The 26951-nt window shown below is 44.3% G+C and overlaps 1 protein-coding gene across 5 annotated transcripts; it reads right to left on the bottom strand.

Annotated features, from left to right (window-relative positions):
* Positions 1-26812, bottom strand: mark4b (MAP/microtubule affinity-regulating kinase 4b). 5 transcript variants are annotated; one of them, XM_055513936.1, is made up of 18 exons: positions 25746-26812; positions 14606-14803; positions 13866-13919; positions 8219-8267; positions 8069-8134; positions 7368-7438; positions 7046-7102; positions 6610-6846; positions 6336-6455; positions 6153-6252; positions 5907-6016; positions 5438-5630; positions 5141-5361; positions 4608-4711; positions 4115-4393; positions 3279-3361; positions 1239-1283; positions 1-215 (listed from the first exon to the last, which is right to left on the bottom strand). In XM_055513936.1, exons 1-18 carry the CDS (start codon positions 25791-25793, stop codon positions 151-153), a joined length of 2100 nt encoding a protein of 699 aa, XP_055369911.1. In that variant the 5' UTR covers positions 25794-26812; the 3' UTR covers positions 1-150. The 5 variants fall into 5 exon arrangements, with proteins under 5 accessions (XP_055369911.1, XP_055369912.1, XP_055369914.1 ...); XM_055513937.1 differs by having other exon boundaries at positions 1239-1275; positions 3283-3361; XM_055513939.1 differs by having other exon boundaries at positions 103-215; positions 3283-3361.
* Positions 26813-26951: the final 139 nt, after the last annotated feature.

Genomic DNA, 26951 nt, shown 5'->3' with positions numbered 1-26951 from the left:
CCTCGGCCTCGAAGGCCACTCGGGCACCAGCTGCTCCGTGGGTGCAGGACAGGAGGAAAGGCCCGGCCTGGTGGACCTGGCAGCCGCAGCCCTGCGCCGCCTCGCGCAGCGCTAGCACCACCTCCGCCGGGTCCCGGGGACTCCGCACCCTCACATCCCAGCCGCATCGGGGGGTCCGGGGCTCGGCCGCTTTCTGATGCCCAGATAGATGGCGACTGGTGGGAGAAGGGAGGGTCAGGGACACAGCGATGGAGAAGGAAACGTATAAAGGATTGAAACCAAATGTGAAGTAACATGGGATGTGTATGAAGGAGGGAGGTAAGGGTAAGGGTAAGGCAAGATAATGGGTGAGGAGACGATTAGCACAGGTAAACAGAGTAAGGGTTGATGTGTTTATAGAAATGTGATGTATGAGGAACCAGCAGAGGGAGAGAAGAAGAAGAGTTCATGAGTTTACTGTATCACAGGCATTGTCTTTAGTCCAACTACACGCAGCATCGCACGCACTCCAACTAACAACAGACCAACCTGCTGTGTAGTCACAACGACTGGGGATCATCTAGCACATGAGCGTCTAAGACCACACCAGCTACTGTAAACCTACTGCTGCCGATTTACCTGCTGATTTTAACCTGAGTCTGAGACGAGGCCGGAGGAGGAGAGACTGACAGGAAGTGAACACCTTTAGAAACAAACTAAATGAGCCGAGGCTGAACCCTGAATTAATACAGCACAAACAAAACCAGTGTGCAAAGGTTCAGCTTCACTTCTGTGGTCAGGCTTCAAATTTACTGGCATGGACAGATAAAATGTAAACAAGGCGCCTACTTGATCACTTAACTCATTTATTTCATTATTAAATTACCTTCAGCCAAACACAGACAAAAACAGGAATGCTGTCACTGTAAAATAAGGACGTTTAGTATCTTCTGAAGTCATGGCAGACATGGAACATTACATTATATTGCACATACGAGAATAAAAGAAAAATCAATGTATATCGGTGTATAGTGTCATTTCTTAAGCTGGTTCTGCTGCTACGTTCTGTCCTGTGGTGATGTGTGTCAGTGTGATTGTGTTTGTCAGTACATTCACAGTCACCTGTATAATAGTGATTGTCGTCGTCCTGTATTCTGCTTGCTGAATAAACCTGATGGTGACGTCATATCTAAACTAGCTCTGTCCTAGCTTAGCATTCTCTGCTGTGATTTCATGATGTTTAGTAATAAATCACTCACCTTGTGACCGGAGATCTGCTGATTCTCTCAGGTTCGTCTGTGACCCTCAAGAAGAAGAAAATGTGTCTGTTAGGAATCAATCGGCCACTTCAGAACAACCCAGCCCCCCTCCCCTGTCACAGCAGCAGGTCAATGTCAGCCAATCAACACAATACATGAAAACTTGTATCACATGTGGTCCATCATGAACCTAGACCCACAACACTGGAGCAATGGATGAGCGTGAAAATGACAGGCTAAACAAAAGTAGACAGAGCGGGTTCAGGTCTCAACAAACAACGTGTGTGCAGCGGCAATGGACGTGACTAAAATACAAAATCGATGCTGGTGAAAGGTCAACCATATAAGATGAGACGGAACGTGAGCAAAAACAGAAATCCAAACTACAGCTACTGTCCATTTTTATTATTAAGTTTACTATTTGACATTGTTTAAGTCTCACACTTGCCCATTGTGGCCTCCAGGGGTCGCTATAGACAAAAGTTCTATTACAAACCAGACTCCTGATTTACGCGTGCTGCCTCACCTGATTGACTGAATCATGTCCCTGAAAGTACAGCAAGCTGCCTGCTAATCCACTGGGAGAAACTCAAGACCACACCATGACATTTATGAATAAAAATAATCCGGACAATGATTCAGCATAAATCTGCACTTCCTGTTAGAGCTCAGACGATAAGTAAGAGTTCCTATTAAATCAGTATATGCAAGACCTTCATTAACATTTTAACCACATCTTAATTGTCTGAGGGAAGAATTTGTGTTTGTAGCATCTGATGCCACCGGCCTGTTACCGTTCTGGTGCTTTCAGTATGTGGACCGGATAGTGTAATCAGTATGAAGGAACCATAGAGGGGTGAAAGTGAGAGAATGAGAGTAAGAAGAGCAGAAAATGACAGAGGAAGAAGAAATGAGACAACCAGGAATCAGGAACAGGACGATCTGCTCGCATCTTGTGGAGAGCTGTGTAAGATCCCTGTTTAAGAGAAGGATAAATCCCGGTTACACAAGTAATCCTGATTCAAAATGACAGTGACGCTGGGATGACTGTTGCAGGCAGAGATGCCTCTTTCAAGCATCTGCTCTCACAGAAGGCTCAGGCATATGCTGTGCAATCAAATGTGTCAGGGCCAATGATTCAGACAGACAGACAGACTTTGTTTATCCACTGCACCTCTCAAACCTAAACTGTGCTATGTGTAGGAGGACGCCGTGACTCGGCCCTGAGCTTCAAGTTAGAGCTCAGGGCTTTAAAAGGTGAAAAACCTTTACATTAAACATCTAAAGAATATATCTTGTATTTAAGACCCCCCCGCGGGTCTCCCTCCCACAGCCCTGCTCCTTGGTACCAGCATGGGCAAACATCTGGTGTTGATTACATGACTCAGACCAGCACAGTTCAGTGCAATAAAGTGACGCACTCCCACGCAGACACAAGCATGTGAACATCCTCAGCAGTGACATGACAAACGTCAACGCCCAGTTCTAAATTAGAACACAAAGAAATGTCCATCACTAGCTGCAGACAACCAGCACTAGTGTGTCCTGGAGGAAGTTAACGGTGCCGTGTGCTGCAGCCTATAAAGCCCAGCAGAGACGAGCAGATGCCCCGGGTTCAGCAGCCAAGCAACGGTTTCATTAGAAGATTTGTTTAATAGAATGACGAAGAACTTTACTCATTCAAGCATTGATTTAGTATTAATAAATAGTAATCTTTATTATTTATTTGTACCTTTCCGTCATTCAAATGAATGGTCCCTTCACAGGCTATGATAAACCTGCTTTACATATTTGTGGATTTGACTAAAGCCAGAACCTTCAAACATGTTCAATTCAACATAAGCACACCTTTACCGGTTAAATGGTTTGTACAACTACTCCAACCTGCTCCAGACAGGGCACTGGTCGTCAGATGGATGGATGGACAGACGGATGGACAGGCAGGCAGACACACACACAGGCAGGCAGACAGACAGGCAGGCAGACAGACAGAGACAGACAGACAGAAGCAGCCAGAAAACATGGGTAAGGAAAACTTACTAACTGTTTTTGTCCCCTGTGGGAGGGTGCAGCCCGACATGGACTTGTTTGAGCTCTGACGTTTAGAAGGGTCAAGAGTGACCCTAGGAGCAGAGAGGAAGAAGAGAAGGAGATGAAGAGGAGATGAGAGGAATGGAAAAAGGTAAAATAACAGCAGAAAAGCAGAGAAACATTGAATGAGAGAAGAAGAGAGGGGAAAGACAACACAGTTGACAGACAGTGAGAAGCACAGGTGAGACAGACAGAAATTAAACGGTGTAAACAGGACAGAACGTTAGCAGGTGACTGGTACGGAAAAGCAAAAGTTATTAAAGAATCAAACAAACATTAAACAAAACAAAAAAGCAACAATAAGCTGAGAAAAACAGACTGTAAGGACACATATTTAGTCCAACTGAACCTCAGACCTGGGTCGAACAAGCCGGTGCCATGATTTTGTTGTGTCCAATGCAGCAAGTTAATATTATATGAAAAACTGCAAAAGATGAAACATGTATCCAGGCCAAGCAGGCTTTACACAGCATGTGGTAGGTCAACAATAGACCCAGGTCTGAGATGAAGGACAGCTCCTGAAGCCTGGACAGCTTCATTAGGGAAGAAGCTGCTAGGTTAGTATTTGTTAAGGAAGAGATGATGAGAGGCAGCATAGTCAAAGGACCATGGTGTCCAGTAATTTGGATAATTAGTGCCAATGAGCCCCTATAATAAACACCCACAGGCTATGGAACTGAGCCAGTAACATGCAGATCTATTTTATTCCGTGTTATTACTTGATTACTTAAAATGCCGCTCTATTTTTCCCTCTCTCTCTTTATTCTCCTAGTTTCTCTTCTTACCTGCGAGTCAACTTGGAAGTTAGTTTGCTTAGCAGGTTGGTGGTGGCCCGGGTCCGGGCGTGGGGCAGTGGGCTGGCGTCGTGGGACAGTGTTGGGGAAGCTGGTGGAGCATGTGAGGGAGGCCGACGGTCTCTGATCTGCCCTCCGTGGAAAGTGCTCCTCACCGTGGACCCCCTGGAGAGACGAGACGAGGGTGTGGAGGATGAGGAGGAGACCCCAGAGGAACCGGCGATGCTATGCGTTGAGGGGGAGGCTGGGGGAAGACGGTGGGACAATGCACTGCAGGGACAAAGGATTGAATCAATTAGAGAATCAATGTAAAATATAGTAAATCCTGGTGTTTTCTGTGTGACGTCATAGTTGTTTATATTAAAAATACAATGGCACCAATGGTTTTAGACCAGCTGTGGTGGAAAATCTAAAAATCAATGTGGCCTCATCAAACGCAACTGGTGAGGAGGGCGCGTCTGCATCCAGGACCGACTCCACTCACCTGTTGTCTTTGCCGTTTTGCAGCAGTGAGTGTCTATCGGTGCTGGTTCGGTCCGTACACACGTACGTGTTCCTACGGGTCATGGCGCTGGCAGGGATGTTGTTCTGGAGAAAGAATCAGGAAGTTTCAGCTTCAACTGAAGCTGCTGCTGTACCACGCCGCCCTGTAACCTGCGTCCTATTTAAAGATGACTGTGTGACCCCAGGCCTGTATCTGCCAAGCGACCTTAAAGAGTTAATCTGAGCTTAATCTGTCCTCAGATCCCACTCATGCAGCCACAATGTCCACCTCCCTGCTTTGTGAATGCAGTCTAATATTCATCCTAAACCATCATAGTGTTTCACTGTGCAGCTCCTCCAACCTTTGATGGGTGTTAATGACTGGAGCCTGTTTTAGTGTATCTTAATGTGTGGGCTAATCTGAGAAAATAGGATTAGAAAGATTGTGAGGATTCTGCCATCAGTCTCCATTATATTGATAGGAAACTCAAGGTGACAGGTTGGTTCCCCTGGATGAGTCGCGCTCAGGCTTACTGTTGTGGAGTTTGCTTCCTTGCGGCGGTCGGGTATCTCGGCCTTATTGGGGTTGTGAGCGGAGCTAACCATAGGACTAGAGGGGGTTGGGATGCTTCGGGAGCCAACGGTACTGGTGCTCGGCTTGCGCACTGACAGCCGCTCCTCCTTGAGCCCAGTCCCTTCGCCTACGCCACTGGGGCTCCGCCTCGGGTGCGCTGTACTTGGAACTGATGGACCACCTGAGAAACAAGAGTTGTTAGTCTGACAAACTCCCAAAACCAACGGACTCTAGCCGCTCACAGAAAACTGGCTTACAGAAGTCCGAGTGGCGTCTCTGTCTGTGGTATGTCGAGGCGCTGCGCTGTGCTTTGTGGCCAGAGGAGGATGAAGGCGCTCCAGAGGAGGAGGAGGAGGAGGTGGAGTGTTTGCTCGCTCCATTGGTGATGGTGCCAGGCCGAACTCGAGCTAGACTCAGACTGCTGCCTGACCGAGACTCGGTGGCCTCCGTCTGATACACACAAAGTACAATGAACAGTCACAGCTGCTATGCAAAAAGCCAGAGGTTAGTGAGATCACATCACCGCCAGATTCCCAAACCAGATCCACTGCATTCTCATTCCTGTTTACATCACACATACTGGGTTGCATGCCGTATCTTTACTTCCATACAGCGTGTGGAGCTGATTTGGTGAGAAAGTCCATTCCAGTCGGTGTTTAATAAAACCGTAGCCAAAAAACTAAAACATTTAAACCTGAAACAGTAGAAGAGTTAAGCTGAACTAACCTCATTCTTGTGTCCCAGTAGCAGGTATGTGGCCATGACTTCATTGTATTTTTGACTGACCAGAGAATCTCTGACCTCGTCTCTGGAGAAGCCCATCCCAACCATCACCTCTGCAACGTGACAGAGGAAATCACATTTATCATCGTGTGTGTGTGTGTGTGTGTGTGTGTGTGTGTGTGTGTGTGTGTGTGTGTGTGTGTGTGTGTGTGAGAGACAGTATTTTACACGCTCGGGTCTGTTACTCACCAACGCGACCGGTATCACTGAAGTCCTCCTGAGGCTCTGTGTGGGGCTTCAGTTCGTCAGCCTCGTAGCCAACGTTGATCCACTTGTCTTTCATTATTTGCTGGTGAGATAAACAGATACAGTTCTTTCTTGAACAGCTGGACACTTTGATGTGGGCTTGTTTATTTGAGGTTTCTCACTCACCTCCAGTGAGCAACGCTTTGCAGGGTTGAGGACCAGGAAGCGGCGCAGGATTCCCTCACAGTCTGTAGACATGTAGAAGGGGACGCGGTATTTCCCCCTCAGAACACGCTCCCTCAGCTCCTGCACACAACAAACACCATGACTTTCTACCACAGGCTTTAGTTTAATCAGAGAGTCAACAAACTGAATCGTTCTAACAGCTACTTCATCCAATTTTCAGAAAGTTTCATATCTTTTTTGAGTTATGGGTAGAGATTTCTAAAACGTGCCCCACCTTTAGGTTCTGTCCATCGAAAGGCAAAGACCCGCTGACCAGCGTGTACAGGATGACCCCCAGGCTCCAGATGTCCACCTCTGGACCGTCGTACTTCTTCCCCTGGAAGAGCTCTGGAGCGGCGTAAGGTGGAGATCCACAGAATGTGTCCAGTTTGTTGCCGGCAGTGAACTCGTTACTGAAGCCAAAGTCGGCTATCTTGATGTTGGCGTCTGCATCGAGCAGCAAGTTCTCTGCCTGCAGGACATGATACACACAAAACACAATACTTACACAAGTGTATTTAACTGTTTCCAGGAGCTGATTAAACTTAAATGTAACTTTAGACATACAATATTAAAACATTTGCTTTCAAGTGAGTTCAGATTCATTACATACGTCTACAGTTAACACATGATGTCAGGTGTTAACTACATGCTCTATAAAAACAAATCACCTTCAAGTCTCTGTGAACAATGTTCTTTTTGTGACAGTAGTGCACGGCTGAGACAATCTGGGAAGAGAAAGACAAGCATTTACAGCTTATGCTAATATTTTTAGAATAGCTCCATTCCAACATTTGAGCTTTGATTAAAAGGTAACACTACAACAAAAAGCAGAGTTATATTTCCACACGCAAACAACCTGCTGTAGGTTGTTGAGTTTTTGTACTCAATACAACGTGACTGCAGCTTTCCTTTTTACCAGACTGATTGAAAATCTGTCGCCTATTCAAGAAATGAGACATGTGAGGTGAGGTTTTTGAGGCTTTTACGGACCTGCCGGAACTTGGCTCTTGCCTCTTTCTCCTTCATTCTGCCGTGAGCCACGAGGTAGTCAAACACTTCGCCTGGAAAAAGGAAGAAAACCTTTAGTTTATGAGCAATTTAACAGTTACACACCAAGTGCACCTCATTTAATGAACAAACCCTAGAACGCTCACCAAGCACCACATCCATATGCATGAATCCAATTTACATGTTCATCCAGAACTAAATAACAGAGGGAAGTCTGACTATTCACACATTTGCAATGTATCATGACAAAACAATACATAGTACAATACAGCATTTTGTATTTGTGTGTTCAGTTCACAGTTAATCACAGAGGCCTTTAACAGTAAATCATGCAGCTGCTGAGCTGCAGCCTCCTTATTAGGTCTTGAGAGTAAGATCCCACAATCAGAGAGAGCCGTGGACAGAGATTAACGGCTCACGAGAACAGAAAAAATATAGATACTGCAAAAACAGAAGCATGCTTCAACAGTGGCACAGACGAAGAGGACGAGAGAGGAGAAAAGCAACGAGCGAGCGGATGCTGCCTCCTCCAGACATAAAAGTGAGATGTAGCTAATGATAATGAAAACCAAAGGGAGTGAACTCAATAGTTTAAACATTAAATAAATTGGTCCATCAGTTGAACTCTACAGATCCGTCAGAGTAATGAATCTAACGGTCACCATTCAATACTTGGCACTCACCTCCACTGGCGTATTCCATAATCAGGTAAAGAGTCTTCTCCGTCTCGATCACCTCAAACAACTGCACTGTAACACACAAAGGAAGGAGCGTTAGCATGAATGTCAGCGTGGAGACACACACATACAAGGATTCTGGAGAGAATAACTCACCTATGTTGGGATGTTTGAGCGTCTTCATTATGCGAACCTCCCGGAACAGCTGAGGAACAATTTAAAAGGGAGACGACGCATCATCAGGCAGTTGACAACAGATAAAACATAATGTCTGGTTCATTCTGACTGACTGCCTCAATATGTATCCTAATGTGTTGTCTCCCACCTTCATACTGACCATTTTTTAATATTCATCATCTTATTTACCCTTCACTTAATTCATACGGTGCACAGCTGGTATTTAGACAGTTTTCCCTCCATTCATCTTGATGCTCTACGCAGACACGTGTTCTCTTTACACTCGTCTTTCCAGCACCCCAGACCTCCAGCTGCCCAAAGGATGGTCTCATGGGTGCAGTGCTGCCACAGGGCCTCCTCCCTAGAGTGAGCACTCTGTCTGCTCCTACTCATCCATCACTGAGCTCCAGACTGCTGCTGCTGCACCCCCCCAGTCTAATTAATGTAATGCATTTGTCTGTGAGCTACATTTTAAAAGATTACAGAGAGAGTTCATCAGGGTCTGACGCATCGAGGTGAAACATGCTGATCCACCTTTAGCAAACATTTAACAGAATCTGAGAAAACCAGACTGAAAATCCATAAAACCAACGTGTCTGTATCAGTGATTTGTGATCTTGCTGTTGTTTCTTATTATAAATATGTTTTAAGGCCTTGCATCCAGTTTATGTGTGCCTGAGTTCCCAGAATAAAGTGTGAGAAATGGACGAGTGTGACTGACTTTGTGAGCAGGAAACTGAAAAAAATGGTCATAAAGAAAAAAACAAAATGCGTAAATAGAAATGATTTTGTTGTTCTTATATCAGAGTGTGTAAACAGGTTTTAATTTAGTTTGGTCGCTGACCGCACCATCAAAGTCACAGGAAGCAGTTTTCTTACAGCCGTGAGTTCAAGGAAGAGCTTTGTCCAATGAATTACCAGCACCATAAAATGTCCCAACCCAGAAGCTGCCGGAGGCGACGCGGCTCGGCCTGCGCACGTGCTTCCATCAGGCAGAGTCCTGGTATGAAATTCACCTCGGGGAACGATCACTGTAGTTCTCAAAAACAAACTCTGGAATTTGAGTAAACTAATAAAATTGCTGAAGCCAAGGCTGCGTTTAACTTCTAGCTTCTCTACGTTAGACATTATAAATTTTAACGCTGAGTCACATAAAAACAAACCGTTTTTACAGTTTCTGTTCATGTCGCAGCTTTTCACCTGTTGGCTTTAAAAGTAGGAAGCTGCATCGTCATAAACACATACAACCCCATTGGGAGTGTGTGTAATTGAATTAAGTGCATGGTGCATCAGCTGTTCATCTGAGCTTTAAGAAGAATTATCGGCTAAGCCTCTCTCTCCTCCCTCACTCTCACACTCTATAACCATTCACCTCTCCCTGTGTCCAGCAGTTTTACTCTGGTCGACTACCTCACAGATACAATCCATAATTCTTGCTGTTGTGATGTTACATATTTAAAGATAAAAATAAGTGAGTGTTTCCAAAACAGACCGCGGCTGAAATGAGACGTTCAGGAAACCAAAGATTCAGCATCTGGCCAGGAAATTGTTGAGTCACTGCTATTGATGAATCCATTGATAAGCTCATACTGCAGTAATGTGAACGCTTCAAGGTTTGTTACTACACTTTATTTGTAGTTTACACAAATAAGACATGAAGAGGTGGGTAGGTCATCTCTTCAAGCACCTTTTTTCCTCCTTGCCAATATTAATGATCCAGGTCACAGCTCTCTTAGCTTCTCTACATGCATTTACTCAAAGTAACCTGAGGACAGACTGTTAAATTCTTCGCTCTTTTCTTTCTCACTTTGAGAGTATTGTGTGGGTTTGATTCATGCGTCTGGCCATGTAGTTGACCTGTGACCTATTTATCCAGGCTCTGAATGTGAGCTCTTTCTGCTCTGCACAAACACACAAAGAGAGAGGGAGCAAGGCAAAAACAAAGATTGAAACAGGGAAATGAGGAATAGATAGGGCTTGTCTAGCTGACATATTTAAATAGCTAGCTCCTTCACAACAAACACACTGACACACTACAGCCCCTCCACCACGTCCATTTGGCAGATGCAGCCAATCATGAGACCAGACATTCAGAAAAGCGAAGAGACAAAGAAGGAGAGCGTTGGAGAGAGGCCTGCACACAGAGCGCTCTCTACTCTCTGGGCAGAGTACCTCTTGTGAATAACCCTCTGTGTTCTTGTGCAACTAAATGACACATTCCAGCTCCAAGTCTATTACTTATACAGTTTTAGATGAAACATTTTAAGCTACTTCAGTAATTAAGTAATTCAATCTTTCACACCCTAAGGTTTTTCAAAAGCAACTAGGGCTGAAAAATGTGTTACTGGTTACTAATCACTGGTACATTAAGATACATAAATGTCAAACACAGTTCACAGCACGCCTTAGTTATCATGGTTTGGTTTCTAAAGCTGCTTTTAGTAAGTTTACAAGTTAAAGGCATTGCAATGCATTCTGGCTATTATCATCAATAGTCCCCTGGAATACATCTATTATATATTTGAACATAGTTACATGTTATGTTGTCCAAACAATAAAGACGAAACGGGTGAGAAATCTTTCAAGTCAGGACTTCTACTTCTCCTCCACTGCTCCATTTCTGTTGTTTTGATGTTGAGCGAGAAATTCTGCTCTGCACTGTCCACCCTGAAGTTCTTTTACTGTCTAATTAGTCCCTTTGCAGGCAGCCACAATAAAAAACAATGCACACCGCAGCAACAATATGATTATGCAGAGACGGCCACACAGGGACAGCACGCTGTCATATAATAGCATTATACAGTATGCGCATATAAAGACAGAGCGTGTCGGGCTGGTTGGTGACACACACACACACACACACACACACACACACACACACACACACACACACACACACACACACACACACACACACACACACACACACACACACACACACACACACACACACACACACACACACACACACACACACACACACACACACACACTTCTGCTGTATCTCGTCTTTCTCAAGGTGCCTGCTCTTCATCATGCCGCCGCCCTCTTTTGTCTGCCCGTCTGGAATGTATGTCCTGGCTGAAGGGGCCTGCGTGATATCACAGCCCAGCACTGTCCTGCTTGCACACACACACTATTGGATTTTTGGGTTTTTTGCACGTACACACCAGAGGAACATTTGATGGGGCCCTGCATAGTCTGACAGGTTATGAGAAGAGTGTCCCCGCAGATTATGACTTCATCAGTTGTGTAATTGAGACACTTTTGTGTGTTGAGTTTAAATGATTACAGCCTTTAACACATTTGAGCTTACTGTGACCCTGTTAAAGCAGGGGGCTGTGCAGTGTCACTTTCTTTTCTCCAGAATCTAAAAACTCAGTCTCCACATGTGAACCAAGTCTCCAAATGAAAGAAACTACTGCTGTGATTACAGTTGAGCTACTACTGCACCACACCGCCGGGGGAGAGGAGAGAGGAAAGTAGAGCACGGTCCTACAATAAAGAGAACAAAGTAACAGATGAAGAGAGATAAAGAGAGAAAACAGGGAAAGGAGAGGAGGAGATGGAACACAAACCTGCAGTACAGACAAGGTGCTGACAGGAAATAAACTGAAGCATAGTGTGGAAAGTGCCTGATAGTAGCTACTGTGTGTTTACTTCAGCTCATCTGAGAATTCCACATCTTTTCTATTTATGTTGTGTTAAATTAATTATGTGCATAACTGTTGAGAAACACAAATAAGTAACATAGACCATGTAATGCTGCCTTTATTTTACTTATTAACTAGATGAATCTTTTACATTTGTCTCTAGATGAAATAAGTAAAATAAAGGGAGTAATGCAGTAATTAACCTACAGTTTAAAGCCAACAGCAAATATGTTACGGTTTATTGTATAATACATAATGCATTATGCTGAGTGATACACAGTCTTTACAGGCTGCAACTTTAAACTGATCTTCAACAAGTGAAACTGGGACCCAAATAAGTGTACAGGCCATAACGAGCATAAAGGAAATGAGGTGCAGTGTCACCTGGTGCATGTGTGGTGTCCTATACTAAAGAATACTGCTGACAGGACAGACCTGCAGACCCAGCCCTGACAGAGCTACGCTATGCACCACTGCCATACTGCAGAACACACACACACACACACACACACACACACACACACACACACACACACACACACACACACACACACACACACACACACACACACACACACACACACACACCCTTTAGGAAGGATTGAGAAGCAGATTGCTGGTGTAATTAAGGAGACGTCACAATGTTGGAACAGAAGGAAAATGATGCTGAGGAAAAAAAGGGTTGAATCTCACAGCAGCTGTTCAATACAAGCCAGTCTGTGTGCAGACAAAGATACAGACAACCGCCCACGTCAAAGAGTCAGTAGTTCATCAGCTGACAGAATATTGCCTGTGCTGTACACGTACAGTATTTGTATGTCTGGTTACCAGCATGGAAAAACCTCTGCCTTCTTTTGTTTTAAATGAGATGAATAAAAATCCCAATTGTGTCATAGATGTGTTGTTTCAGTTGCTTTAGCATATAAAACTGATTTTTTTGATACTGAATGACAACTGGAATTGCCATATTTGACCACATTTAAGATACTGAAGGCTGACAAACAAAGCAAAGGGTCCCATTTCATACCAACATTAAATGACAGCAGGAGGCTAAAAAAGCCTGCTGTCAGGCCAGGGGAACAACTATCACCAGGACCAGACACCATCAATGAAACAAATCTTTCTAATCAATAAGGTCCGAAACCAGCCTGATGTGTTGCAGTGAAGGTGCTGATAAAAAGCCCAGACAGACGAGGCCAAAGTTTGGTCAGCAGAACAAAGACCGACTTGTGTGAGTGCTTACAACGCTGTGAATCCAGAGTCTACACAAGGTTAAAGCTACTGCCAGACAAAAAAAGATACAGAATAGAAAAACAAACTGCAACACAGTTTATGCCTTTTTTTAATCAATGTAAACTGATTATTACTGTATTTGGAGAGGTAGTCAAGGTGGTGTTTAAAGCCCTCATTAGAAATATGCAGTCAACAGCGATAGACCACAGGACACTAGTAATATTTACAGCATATTCAGTATTTTGTTGCTGCTGCTTGGAAACAGTCCGCTGGCTGGAGGCTATGATTCTCACTCAATTTTGTTTCATTAGATCGTTCTCAGTGAACACATGCATGACACCAGTACGCACGCAGGCACAAATAGCTGCAGCAGGCCAAGCTCAGACAGGACAGAGAGCTTGATCTCATTAGGGCTATGGACAGTAGTTAATACATGACCTGCAGTACATTCCACTGGTCACACATACAGTGAGAGAATGAGACAGCTCCAGAGGACTGGGCTCAAACCTTTGTGTGAACGAAACTGAGGCGAACCAGTTCATTATCCTTCAGATTAAAAAGACAATATACGCTCAAACATTCAGCTTTAACCTAGATGACTGGTCCTACAAATGAGGACAAACTGTCTCTTACGAATCAAATATACAGAGCAAATAATACAGTGCATGATGGTTGAAGGTATCCAGTAAAATCACCTTTTACTTTGACACCCAGATAACACACATACAGTACAGACTCACCTTCTGTAAGCTGGTGGGGTTGAGCTGGGTTTTGTCAATGATTTTTATTGCAACCTAGAAGTGAGCAAGAGAAGACCAGTTTAAGAAAAGCGTGTTCTTTCCAGACTGTGGCGATTGGAACACTGTTGGAACGCTGTTCTACTACTAAACAGAATACAATGCTGCAAGCTACAAAATGTTATATTTACACTTTAGCTGGCTCAAAATTAAATAAAAACACAAGCATGATCATCACTAACAACTGAGTGTGTGTAAGCTGCATTCTGCTGCTGTCAATTTGGTGACACTGGAGGATAATATCACAGAACAGGAGCTGCACTGGAAATGTGCTGTTCTAAAGGTAAATGTGTAGCAGCAAGTGCTGATGCTCAAGCTCCTACAGTAATGTTATAATAACTAGTTAGACTTTAACTGACAGCACAGTCATTGTAAAATGTTTATTATTATTAATATGTGGTGACCCAGACAAAGGCCGTTACACTGCCACTGAATCCCTGCTGTAGCTTTATGTGGCTGGAAAATGGCGACAGCTCTCACATGATGGAGCCACTGGCTCATAAATTAGGTTTCTACTGCTGATATCAACCCAAATAATGTAGGTCAGGGTTTATGAGCTCAAAAACATGGCTGTCTCCCTGTGTACCTGGGTTTCATTGCAGTGGGAGGAAACTGTTGAGTCTGACTAGAAAAGCTAAAAGCACCGTGATGTATTTTTGTAGCACATCCTCCCTTAAACTCACCTCTCTGCCGGTCAATATGTGTCGTGCCAGTTTGACTTTGGCAAAGTTGCCCTTGCCGATTGTTTTGAGCAGCCGGTAGTTTCCAATGTGGGGCTGCTCGTCTGAACACAAGGCGATGGAGTTACGACAGCGAGCACCAAGAGAGCGGCTGGACCAGCCAGTTCCCTTCTCTGAGCGGCTGGCCGACAGGGAGGAATGCTGGGGGGAGAGAAGAACCATCAGTGAGGCTTGGAGATGTTCAGCCTTTGGACCTTATGACTTTCTGCTGATTAGAATCTTCTCAAATATAGTATTTGCTGCTGCACCTGTCTTTTGTATCTAACAATATTGTCATTAGGTTACACAGTAACGTCACCATAATAGCCAACACTGAGTCAGCTTCTGTAGCCCTGTGACCTCAGCTTCCAGACAATCAGTGCTGAAAAACAAGCCCAACCAGGTCATGGCTTCCTTATCGGAGCCCTTATAATGTCATACACTGTCACCCGTTATACTGCGATGCCTGGAAGACGAGAAGTAACACATGACCCAAACCAGTGCAATGGAACCTTGACCCAAACAGTTCATCTGCACTAAGTCGCTTGTGTTTTACAGTGAATCATTAGAAAGAGAGTCAGAAGCGCATCATTAGTTTACTGATTTTCCTGTAAACTAATGAAAATGAGGGGAAAAGAATAACCAGGACCACGAAAGCAATGGACAATGTTCCATGCTGATGATCAGACAGAAAACAGATAAAGCAAAGGGGACAAAGGTGGAAGAGGGAAAGTAGAACGTAGCGCTCAGAGAAGCTCACAAGCAAAAGCCACTTTCTGTTTCTACAGTAGGAGATCCCACGTCTGACGAAGGAACGGTGAATGTTCCGTTTGTGGTTGACAGCGCTGAGATCATAGAATCAAACTATCTAAGAAAGTGCAGTCTCACAAACATATACCAACACACACACGATGCAACGGGCATACAAAACACAACAACACAAATAAGGAGGCGCTTCCTTCTCCTCCGTTAACCTGCTGCTGTATGTTCTCCCTTCCAGCTCTTCTTTCATTGCCAACAGGGCATCTGTTTGGCAATTTGCGGTCCCCAGTTCTTTTCCCAGCATTCATTTCTCTATTCCATTAAGTTTCCTGTCACATTTCCTTTAACTCTTCTTCTTTCCGTCATTCTTACATCTCTTTCTCTTGCCAAAAGTCAGTTTTATAGTTTCCTCATCTGACCTGAGATTAAAAAGCTTCCCGTTTGCCGCTGCAGACTATGATGAGTCACGGCCAGAGTTAAACACAAATTCCCCTAAATGGATTAATCAATCAGTGAGACATCAAAGTGATTTGGAAAGAGCAGAAAGAAACGGCATCTAACTCATTCACTGCAAACAAACAGGAACTACCTCCAGTGCAGCGAACACCTGCTCAGAATAAAAGCATTTTAGCATCTCGAAGGATACTGTGCACACACAAACACACACACCCTTGTAGTTGCATTGAATACGGACCGCCATTGACTTAATCCCTAGCCCCTAAGCATCACAACTATAGGCACACATCTACCCCTTACCAAAACTATTCGAACCCTCAAACATGCCTTTAAAGTTGTCACACAAGCCACAATGTCCTCACTTTGGTAAGAAAATACGTTTTTGGTTTGATGCAAGTACACACGCACGCACCTGATGGTTTCTGAGCTTGGTTTCGTAACAAATCACTGAAAACTAAAAGGCTCAAGTTAACATTTTCACTTTATTAAGATGGCTACAAATAAATATCAGCATGAGGTTTGAGAGATTACATGAGAATGAGAGTAGCCATCCAGCAGAATGTTTTCCATTTATCCAGCCACTTTCATTTTCACCCCCACTTCACCCTTCCCCCATTTATTCACCCCTTCTCTCTCCCCTGGCTCGTACCCTCCCCCAGACAATCAGGGTGCCTCCGCTAACTCCATTTTCCTCTCCAGGCCTGAAACCACACTCTCTTTTGTCTCAGGCGACTATCTTCATTTTCAGCACCCTCACATCAATTTGAGCTTCGTGCCGCCCTTCCATCACCCTCCCCCCATCGCCTTCCCCCTCGTCCTACATTGTCCTTTCAAGGAGTGCAGCCCATCGATTCAACCTCTACGTCTGATTACTATGCAGTTTAATTCAGGACAGGGCTCTGAATGGGTGTTCGTGTGCGTCTGTAGATGTTTGGGTGAGGTGTGGTGGGGTCAGAGGCCCCCACATCGTTAAGAATGCAGCCCGACATTTGGTACAGAAGATAGAATGGGGCCTGGTGGATGGATGAGTGTGTGTGAGATGGGATCCTGTGGGCTCTCACTTTGTAATTTGCACATTCAGCAAAGAAGCTGCACCTTGTCTTCGCAAACTGAAAGAAATCCAATTCCCCCTGACGACGTCTTTGTTCTGGATCTGCTGCCGGTAAACCTCACAGGCCAAATAAAAGAATCGTCCATTAAACTAAAGCTAAATGCTTCTAATATTCATTAGATCATTATTATTATTAAATATCATCATTATATTAACATCCATCCTTTTCCAAGTCTTGCATATGGCAATCCTGTAGGTCACGTGGTCCAGTCAGAGGGGCACAGAGCAGGCGGCAGCAATAGCAGAGATGCCAATCACTTATGAAAGTAACAAAGCTGGCTCCAATCAGTGACTCAGCAGAAGCAGTAGGCTGCGTAAGCCTTAAAATTCCTACGTGGATGATAGGAATGAGCGCCTGACGTCACCCAAACAACAATACAATAACATGTGAATGTCACTGTGGGCTCTGACGAGGAAACAACAGATGTATCTCCATTGTTAAATCAGATTTCTATGATCTCTTGATCTCATCATGTCTAAGCAGATAAAGACTTTCTGTCCGCTTCTTTGTTTTAAATGAAAGATTGAAGTGCGTCAGTTGAATTTCCCAGTAATAAAACTAAACGCATATCCAAATAAGTGCATTCATAATCAGGTGAAAGCGTGTGTCTTATCTTATTATCTTATCTTTATCTATAAAGTTGGAGTTCCTCCTAATCAGCAGTGAACCAAGCTAATAGTGTGATTTAAGAAAAGAAACAGTCCTAAAAGAGCACAAAGACATTAAAGCTGGGCTAGAAACCAGTCAGTCATTCACAACTCAAACCCTTAAAGCAAAGTAAAATTAATCAGCTAATATGTGCTGTCAATATGAAGGCAGGCATCTATCAATAGGCATCAGCTGTGCTACTATACAGCAGCTCTGTTCCTAAGCTGGTCTGAGTGGGTGTACAGCTGCATAAAAGCACAGTTCTTATACTCGAAACGTGCGCCTAATGTGACTGAACACAACTGAGTTCATTGTTTCCACAATAAACAATTTCACAATAAACACAATCGTTTTAGAAGTTTGAAAAACAACCTTGTCATCTTTGCCTTTATTGTATTTCCAAAGAAGCTGTTAATCTGGCAAATGTGAACATTTTAAAGCAATATAAATAAACACAATGGCACTTTGAGTCATTCTATGAGTTTGCAATGTTATTAATGAGTGAAATATTGCATATTATCTAGTGTTGAAGTATTGCTTCCACTGTTGGGTTCATAAATGACAAAGAGTACGCTCCATCCTTTATGTAAAACTTAAATAGGATTTTCTCTGTGGTTTAAATGGAGCTGGAGGGAAGATGGATGACAGAATGATGCTACTGTACATCACAGCATGCAGCTCAACGGACAAAACACCAAACCACACCCTGAGGGAGACGATGTCCTGCTGCTGCAGCCTGGACTCACTGGGTCAGTGTGTGTGTGTGTGTGTGGTATTGAGTAAAGACCGGATGAGTGACGTAGGTCCCCAGCAGATAAATGGCCTAACCTTGAGCCACGCCAGCCTAAAACACATAACACATACACTAACACAGTGAGAGTGAGAGCCAGAGACAGGTCAGATGGGCTGAAGGCAACAAAGAGTTAAACGCCGTTTAAAATAAGTTAAGCATGAATTCACCTAGTGGCTCATTTCTATGTGAAATAGTGGGCTGTAAATTTATGGAAATAACGTATGTTAATAATTTTAATTAATGTCAATAATTAATGTTTCATGCTATCAGAAAGTACCAAAAGACGTAGTCAGACTCCAACTTCTTGTTTGTCCTGTGCAAAAATTGGCCAATAATGGGGCTAAATTACAAAACCATCTAGATGTAAGGAGATGTACAACTCTGTTAGATCTTTAAAAACACCTCCTCATGGTGCCAGTAACTCCTTCTCACGTCCCAGTGTGTAAAGAGCAGAATGAAGTCGAATTTTTACCAGTATCACTTCCTGCGGGGAACACAGAGATGTCACAGCAATGACAGCGGATGTGTCACATAGTGCGTTGCAACACTCACGAGTGTTTCTTGGCAGGTCTCGCAAGAAAGAGAGAGATGCCAGAAAACCTGTCAGTAACTATGACAGACAGGTTGTGATCAGCTGCTGAAGCCTTGCTCTGCTTTTACCGTCACAAAGTCTGGATTTTTCACAAGGCCTTTTATTACACATAACAACTACTAACTGGCTCCTCACCGCTGTGAGTTTATGTAATGTACTGTGAAAGTTGTACATCATGTAAAACAGTTATACCGCTAAAACCTCAAATATCGGTCAACACTATAAAAGCTTAGAATCATTAGTTATGACAATACTCAAAGAAAACTAAGATGGCTTCATGTGAACACAACAATGCTTAATCATAGGTGTCCAATGCCCATCTACATTATTTACAGGATTATATGATAGTAAAAGATGTCAGTACTTGAGAATCTAGCATCAGTGACGTTTCCCTCGCGTCTGCTTATCACCATCATAGAGAACATTTAGCTGTAGCGCCTTCTCCACAGAGAGTTGAGTGGCAGGACGTGTGGGACAGACCAGCGTGCTGAATACAGAGCAGTGACATTGGATCAGATCATGTGTGATTTCTTAGAATAATTAACAGTAAGAAGGCTGCTAATAGAAGTAGCTGGTATTTTTTGGAAGGTGCAAATGACATCCTGTACAGTTCTTTAGCACAACATTTGAGCAATCAAACTACTAAAGCTTAGACTGGTCATACAAACAGCCTGTAGCTTCTTCTAGATTTAATTTTCTACTAATAAGTGTTAAGCAGCCTATGAGCCTAATTTAACACTTGGCTCTTCATGCCAAATACAGCACGAATAGAAAAAGGTAAACCAAAAAAACCTCATTGAGCAGCTTCATCTCAATCCCTGAGTTTAGGACAGATTTCCTGCCTAAGGTCCAAACGCGGTGATTGTTGGAGGTCAGATATTTAAACAATGTTAGAGGGTGGAGGTGTCTCTCTTCAGCCAGTTAAATGCAGGGTTCATACTAAAGTAATAATTTATTAATATGAATTTGAAATGTTTGGCCATTAATCAGATTGTCATATGTTACGCTGGATGCCTTCGTCTTCAAAGGACATATGAGTAAATAAATGCGCACCACAGTCAACCTAAGCCACAGAGCACAAAGCTGCAGAAGGAGACCAGATGACAGCCGCCCTCCTCCAGTCTGACATTATATGACTCCAGTATGCAAAGCGTAACTGGATTCCAGTCTGGACACTGCTGGACTGCAAAAACACACACACACACACACACACACACACACACACACACACACACACACACACACACACACACACACACACACACACACACACACACACACACACACACACACACACACACACACACACACACACACACACACACACAACACACACCACACACAACACACACACACACACACACACACACACACACACACACACACACACACACACACACACACACACACACACACACACACACACACACACACACACACACACACACACACACACACACACACACACACACACACACACACACACACACACGCGCTTTCTGTGCGCCCCTGGTGATCAGCCACATTTGTCAAATTATCATTCACCACAGGGCTATGATCCTCAGCCATGCGAAGCAAGGGTCACATTTATTGTGTGTGGAATAAGGAGCTGAGTCACTCCTTGGCTAGACCTGGATTTGTCTCTGTCTCAGCAGTCTGTGCCTTCTCTCTGGAACAAACTGCTCCCTAAACACTGGAAGACAAAGTACGGTCTAAGAATACAACACTACTTCTAAGATGGACACTGATGCTACAGGTTCATACTGTTAAGACGTTTAAAGTAAAGGCCTGATGAAGCCAAAGGTCTCTATTGACTCCTGCCGTGACCATTGCTCTCCTCGATGGTGACGCCAGCCAGGCTGTTACAGCCAACACCCTGTACGTGAAATAAAGACTAACAAATAATCTGAGCTGCTTAAAGGAACACGTCACCAATTTTAGCTATAAAATGGACCACAACACAACTTGCTTTTCAGCTGTGAAGTATTTATACCCAACGTAACACACATTCAGCCATGGCTTTGTGATTCATCTGTGTGATATTATGTCCTTTTAGTAGAACTGTAATGAGCATTAAGTCTTTTTTGTCTAGTAATGTTACAAAGTAAATTTTCAGAGACCAGTACTGCATACCTTGTTATAGAGAAGACATTCTGTCCTGAAGCCTCTGACTCTGTTAACTTTTACATTTTTATTGAATTCTTGTCTCAGCTGCCGCTAAACGTGATCCCAAATTATCTAAATTGCTGCATTTCTGAGAACCTGTAGTCACGACCTACCAGGTAATATCTGTTAAGTGGAACTGGATGATGACTGAATGGTTTGGCACAGGTCCCGTGACTCACACAAGCAATTTCTTTTTCACGTTTTAATTTAAGACTAATGTTAATGAGCCTTTGTTCATTTAGTTTAAAATGTAAAACACACCGAGATTGATGCCAAAGAAAGTTTCACTGATGTGATTACAGTCTGTCTGCAGGAAATTATTAGACCTCATTGTCAGGGGAAGTCACGACACATCCTCCGCGTATCACTCTCTCTCTGCCATAGAACAAAACTAAAAAGTAAAAATTCCATTATTATGAATGACCACATCAGGCAACGTGTTGGGGAGATGACAATAAAGGATATTGTTTTGTTGCAGAGCTTTTGTTCGAAGCCACTAATGGACACAAACAGTGACAGCTTTTTATAACATTTCCTCTGGTAAACAAGCGTGTCTCCCCACCCACACGCTTTATCACATGAAGTTCATCACAAAGAACCCAGCTTTGAGGGAGTGGCTACAGAACAGCTCGTCAAATATATGAGCATACCATACGAGCGTGACACTGTTATTTATGGGATGGCAATGCAAAGTGAGTGGGTGGCACTGTAAGGAGTACAGGCCCATCACACAAAGCTGTGGGGCTGAAAAAAAGCAGCTATAAAGTCACAGCGCTAATGCAAAAACAGTTAAGAGGACAGGAAGAGGGGAGATAGTATCTGCAAGGGTTAGAGTGAAGCAGATCAGGGCCGGGGACAGTTGATACCCGAGACCCCAACAGCAGAAGGCCTCGCTTACACAATGAGCACAACAGCCCAACTGTTACTCTGACGTTGGGGATCTCAGTGTCTTTTATGCCTGTCCGACCGTTAGTCTTTTACCCGTGAGTATCTGTGCGATAACACATTTATCTGCAGGGGTCTGTTTGACTTCAGAGACTCTGAAGAGCGTCATTCACACATGATCTTCACATTACACCACCTGTTCACTGGCTGACTCACTGCTCAACTACAATGACACAAGCGCACCCAGGGAAAAGATGTTTGTTTACAATGAAAAACGTGCATCATCTGGACTGCGTGCCAATGAAATACTTCATGTATTAAAGAGTCAAGAAGCAACAGCAGAAGTGGCTGTAACTGGGGAAGAAACGGGAAGTTAAAAAGGAAGTTAGCAGGATCAGCAAAAACTACTAAGAAAAGAGCATCACTAACGGCCAACTTCTGATGCACATGAATACGTCTGAAAGAAGTCAGTGAACACAACTCTTGTAAAGGCACTTTAAAAAGGTGCAATTCAGAGGAAAGGTAAATAATCCCAAATACTAAACCAAATAACTCCAACAGAAGTAAAACCAAGGCTTCACAGAAAGCATTGCCAGCTCTCAGCACTGCTTCACATACACACTCCACAGCTGAATCTGCTACTCACTGGTAAATGCCACCAACGTTCCAGGAAGCTGGGCATTGGCTCCATGGTAGGACAGAACTGTAAGACAGTTCCCCATATGCGGCACACTTCCCTCACCTTTGGGCTTCTGTTGCACTTGTGAAATGCATTTGACTTGTGTTCAGGCTGTGAGCGTACACGTCCAGGAGCTTTTGCGACCAATATAGGTCATAAAATATGAATCCCCCATACTTAATACCAATCATACATGGTTCACTTGGTCTCCGCAGACCAGATGATTAAAAGCCTGGAGCTGTTTACGGCTGTGTTCGGTGTGTTTCGACATGAATGCCATCCAGCGCATGAGAGGCAGTTGCCAGCTTTTTGGTAACAAGTCCGGACAGTGAGCTTGTGAAGCTTTTGCTTGTCCAAAGATCATAAAAGCTGAGCTCTGCCCCACAGTGGCAAACGTACATTGGCCTTTTTGTAAAGCACAAAGCTACATGTGCATACGAGCACTCACCCACACCTACTGCATGACTTTACTCTCAGCTTCTCTCACACTGATAGAACTCAATTAGCCCAAAGCAACATATTAATTCCTATTAATGGTTGATGTACTTTGTATTTTCCTGGTCTGGATTTAAAGTTAACTTAAAACTAAGTTCCCTTCTGCTTTTATTATTCTAACCTCAACAAAACATTTGAACAAAAGAGCAAATAGAGAAATGCTGGTACATTATATCATAAGGTTTAACAGCTACCAGGAAACAACAAGGTTTAACTGTAAACACATGTAGGTCTGTAAATGCAGGTTCAGCAGGTTGGGTAGAGATGTTTGTGTGTGGATAAAGAGCTGAACTGAAAGATAAGGAGACAGACAATGTCTGTACTTGATGTAGAAGCTCCTATTTCTTTACACTTTTAGAGAAAGTAGCATTTAGACTATTATAGAAGCCTGTAAACATGTTTTTGTTATACATTTATATTAAATATTAAAACTGTTTGTCAGCATAGCTATTTAAGTTAACACTATTTTGACATGTTTTAGTTAATTCTACAGTAGACTGCCTGAACATTAAATGTACAAGAGGGCACATTCAGTTCTAAAGGAAAAATGCCGCAGGAAATTTTATTCTTGAAAAACTCCATTCAGTTTCCCACCATCTAATGATCACAACCTATGACCTGTCAATGGCTTTACACCATCTAATGGTTTCACAATCTGCACTGTGAACTCTTTATTTACTTATGAACGCCAGTAAACTGGGTAACAGAACTACTACTGTATATGTTTGTTCTTGTCTGCATGTGAGCATGTGTGTGCTCATTGCATAGGAGGTGAGGTGAGGTGGGCATCACAGAGGTGGGGGTATGCTGTTGTTGCCATGGTGAGGTTGCTACCAAGCCTGAGTGAGCAAAGCATTCACCGTGCTGCCCATCTTACAGCCAAACAGTTCATCTTCTGCACTGCTTTCACACAGAAGTAGCCTCTTATACCAAACACACCGGTTTCACTGCAGTGGCTCAAAAGCTTTGACGGAGGAGAACAAAACAGCTGAACAGTTTCTGACAGGCCTCAACATGACTGATAACTGAAATCATCACATAAGCTCTGCAGCCTGTACAAAATACACAAAGACTGGCTCAAATATTGGCAATGAACGGAAAGCAAAGTTCAGAAGCTGAAACTACATTCACCTGTAAGAGCCTTTCAAGATTTATTGCTTTGATTTATTGGTTGAGGATAAATTGTTTTTGCAGCTGTGGAAGTCCTCAATTATTGGGAATCCAAAACTATGCAGCCAAAAACAGCATACATGGAAATCTATGCTTGGGTTCTCTCCAATGTTCTCTCCAGTGAAGTTCTTTTTTGCATAAAGTGGGCGTCATCTTTACAAATCACATGAGTAAGGAAAATATTGGAGTAAATAGTGAGTTTCCTGTTGATGTATTAACAGAACATAAGGCTGTATTTAAATGCAGCATCACCTTGAAATGTGCTTCTGGGTCATGACAAGGCAATGAACACCTCACAGTAACAAACTGCATCGACTTAGACCCACAGACAAGAATATACTAACTAGTTCATTAATAATTAAAAAGAAAATGGCAGCTTCTATAGAATAAATACCCCTCAGCTGAGGGACTAACTTCCAGTATATTACAGCGTGTGGCCAGGATGGACTGTCCCACCCAAAATATGGCGCATTTCAACAGTCACTTTGGTAAAAGGTCAATGAAACTTCAAGGAAAGGAGCTAATTGATGGATAAAGTCTGAGAAAACCACTGAGATAGAAGATGTGAACATCAGATTGCCCTGTGACAACGTGCCCTTTAGAAACAAAGGGAGGTGTTCTTGACAGATGATGCAAAAGGACGTAGCTCAGACCTTAAAGCACTCACTGACAGTTTCCTGCTAGGCTGTGAGCTGGGTGCCCTTGAGATAAAGGTGGGATTCTCTCTACAGCTGCACCACTCGAACCAACACGGTGACAAAGGCTCGTATCCCTGCAAAAGCTTCCAGAGACAACTGCCAAACATTGCTAACGGCCATTCACCTGAACTCGTTGCCCAGACAGGAAATCAGGAGCAGGACAAACCCAGTTACCCTGACACAGCACATTTACCGGCCGCCCACTGAGCTGCCAGTCACAGCCTCACCCACAGCAAAAATGGAGGCCTCGCAGGAGGCAGAGGAACAGACGAGGAAGGTGAGGGTGATGCGGGAGGGAGAGGCCGAGGAGGGGCGTGGAGGGGGCTGGGTGGCCTTGCATCAGACGCATTCATTATTGATCAGCTGGAGGCAGACGGAGAGGGAGGCAGAGGTGAGAGTGCATGCGCTTTACGCAGCCCGTCCCTCGTCCCTGAACGGCTCCTGCGTCCAGCGGCTAATGAGCTACGGAAGATTAGCGCGTCTGCGTTTGACTGCGGCTGGTCTTTGCCCATGGAAGGCTAATCAGAGGGCTGGGGGGTCATCATCATCATCATCATCATCATCATCATCAGCGTGAACCAGCCTAATTGTAACCTCTGTCTCCCGCTGCTGAAGGTGACAAACGCACGCCCAGTGTTTTGTACTTACATGGTCCGGGTTCCGCTCGTTTCCGGGCAGCGCCGTGCGTAAAGACATCGTCCCTGAGTGCTTTTCGCCGTCCAGGAGGAAAAACACGAAACGGACCGCGGCTCGGTTCTTACGCTGCGTTGAAAACAACCCAGACGGGCCTGGCTGTCACTCACACCAGAAAACGGCCCCTCTTCCTATGCGCTCCTCATTGTCACAGTCCGTGAAGGCAGCACAGATCATCAATCCTCACTAGTTGTCTACGTCCACCGCATTTCTGTCCGAACCCGGACTCAGCGTCTCACTCCCACAAACGTCCCCACACGCAGCATTTCTGGAGACGCCGTCTGGATCATTCACACAACGAGCCCGGCGGTCACCGTCACAGCCGCGCCGTCGTCTGGCGACAAAGGGAAGCAGCCACCGGGGACGCGGCTCGTGTGCGACCACCGGCGGTGACCGCAGACGGGTTCGGTGCCGCCGTCAGCAGGCTGGACGAACTTCAAAACGAGGCTCCCGCGGAGAAACCGTCACCAAAGCAGCGCCGGAACCACCCGAGACGACGCGAGCGGAGCTCCGGGCGAAACAGAGCCCGGAAAGTGCGGCCGCGGCGCGAAGCGGCGGATGTGCAGCCTCCCGTCGCTCTTCCGCTCAGTGGCGTCCGCCCTTCGTCGGTTTGGTCGAAAGTGCTGTTGCGGTAAATGAGAAAAAAAGTCGCCGACGTCGGGTTCGGAGCGACGACACGTGAACGTTCGTTCGCTGATAAACCGGCGGTGGTCTGTAGAGGCCCGGAACCGGGAGCGGCTCCTTCACCTCCCGGCGAACACAGTGACGAGAGAAAAGACGGGACGTCAACGGCTGCCGCGTCGGTGCACGCGCACACGCAGACACGCGCTTTCTTGCTCCGCTCTCTTTCATGCTGCCTTTAGGAACTCCTCGTAAAATCTGCCTTGGGAGTTTGAGAAAACGTTCCAGTGCGAAGTCTGAACCATGTCGTCTATTTCTAAATGTGTTTTTTTTAATTCTGTAGTTCTTCGATGTTTACAAGAGGAAATTGTTAAAATGCTCCTGCAAAACACCAGCGTGCGCTATTTGTTTGTCTTGAGCTAATACACTGTCGCCCCCTGGTGGCTGAAATGTACCAAGTTCACGTGTTAAAATGTTCAGTATAGGCGATCTGCGAAATGCTAAAAACCTTCATACTATTAAACTTGATGCTGTGTATAA

Source organism: Betta splendens, chromosome 13 (assembly GCF_900634795.4).
Source record: "Betta splendens chromosome 13, fBetSpl5.4, whole genome shotgun sequence".
Classification (NCBI taxonomy): domain Eukaryota; kingdom Metazoa; phylum Chordata; class Actinopteri; order Anabantiformes; family Osphronemidae; genus Betta; species Betta splendens.
The sequence above is the reverse complement of the archived record's forward strand: the minus strand, read 5'-3'. Positions and strand labels throughout refer to the sequence as shown.

Excerpts from the sequence above, each read along its gene's own strand:
- mark4b (XM_055513936.1), bottom strand. The coding sequence starts at position 25,793 with ATGTCTTTACGCACGGCGCTGCCCGGAAACGAGCGGAACCCGGACCAT. Across the intron at positions 8,135-8,218 it reads GCTCAAACATCCCAACATAG|TGCAGTTGTTTGAGGTGATC; the intron begins GTGAGTTATTCT and ends TGTGTGTTACAG. Across the intron at positions 5,631-5,906 it reads TACTGGGACACAAGAATGAG|ACGGAGGCCACCGAGTCTCG; the intron begins GTTAGTTCAGCT and ends TGTGTGTATCAG.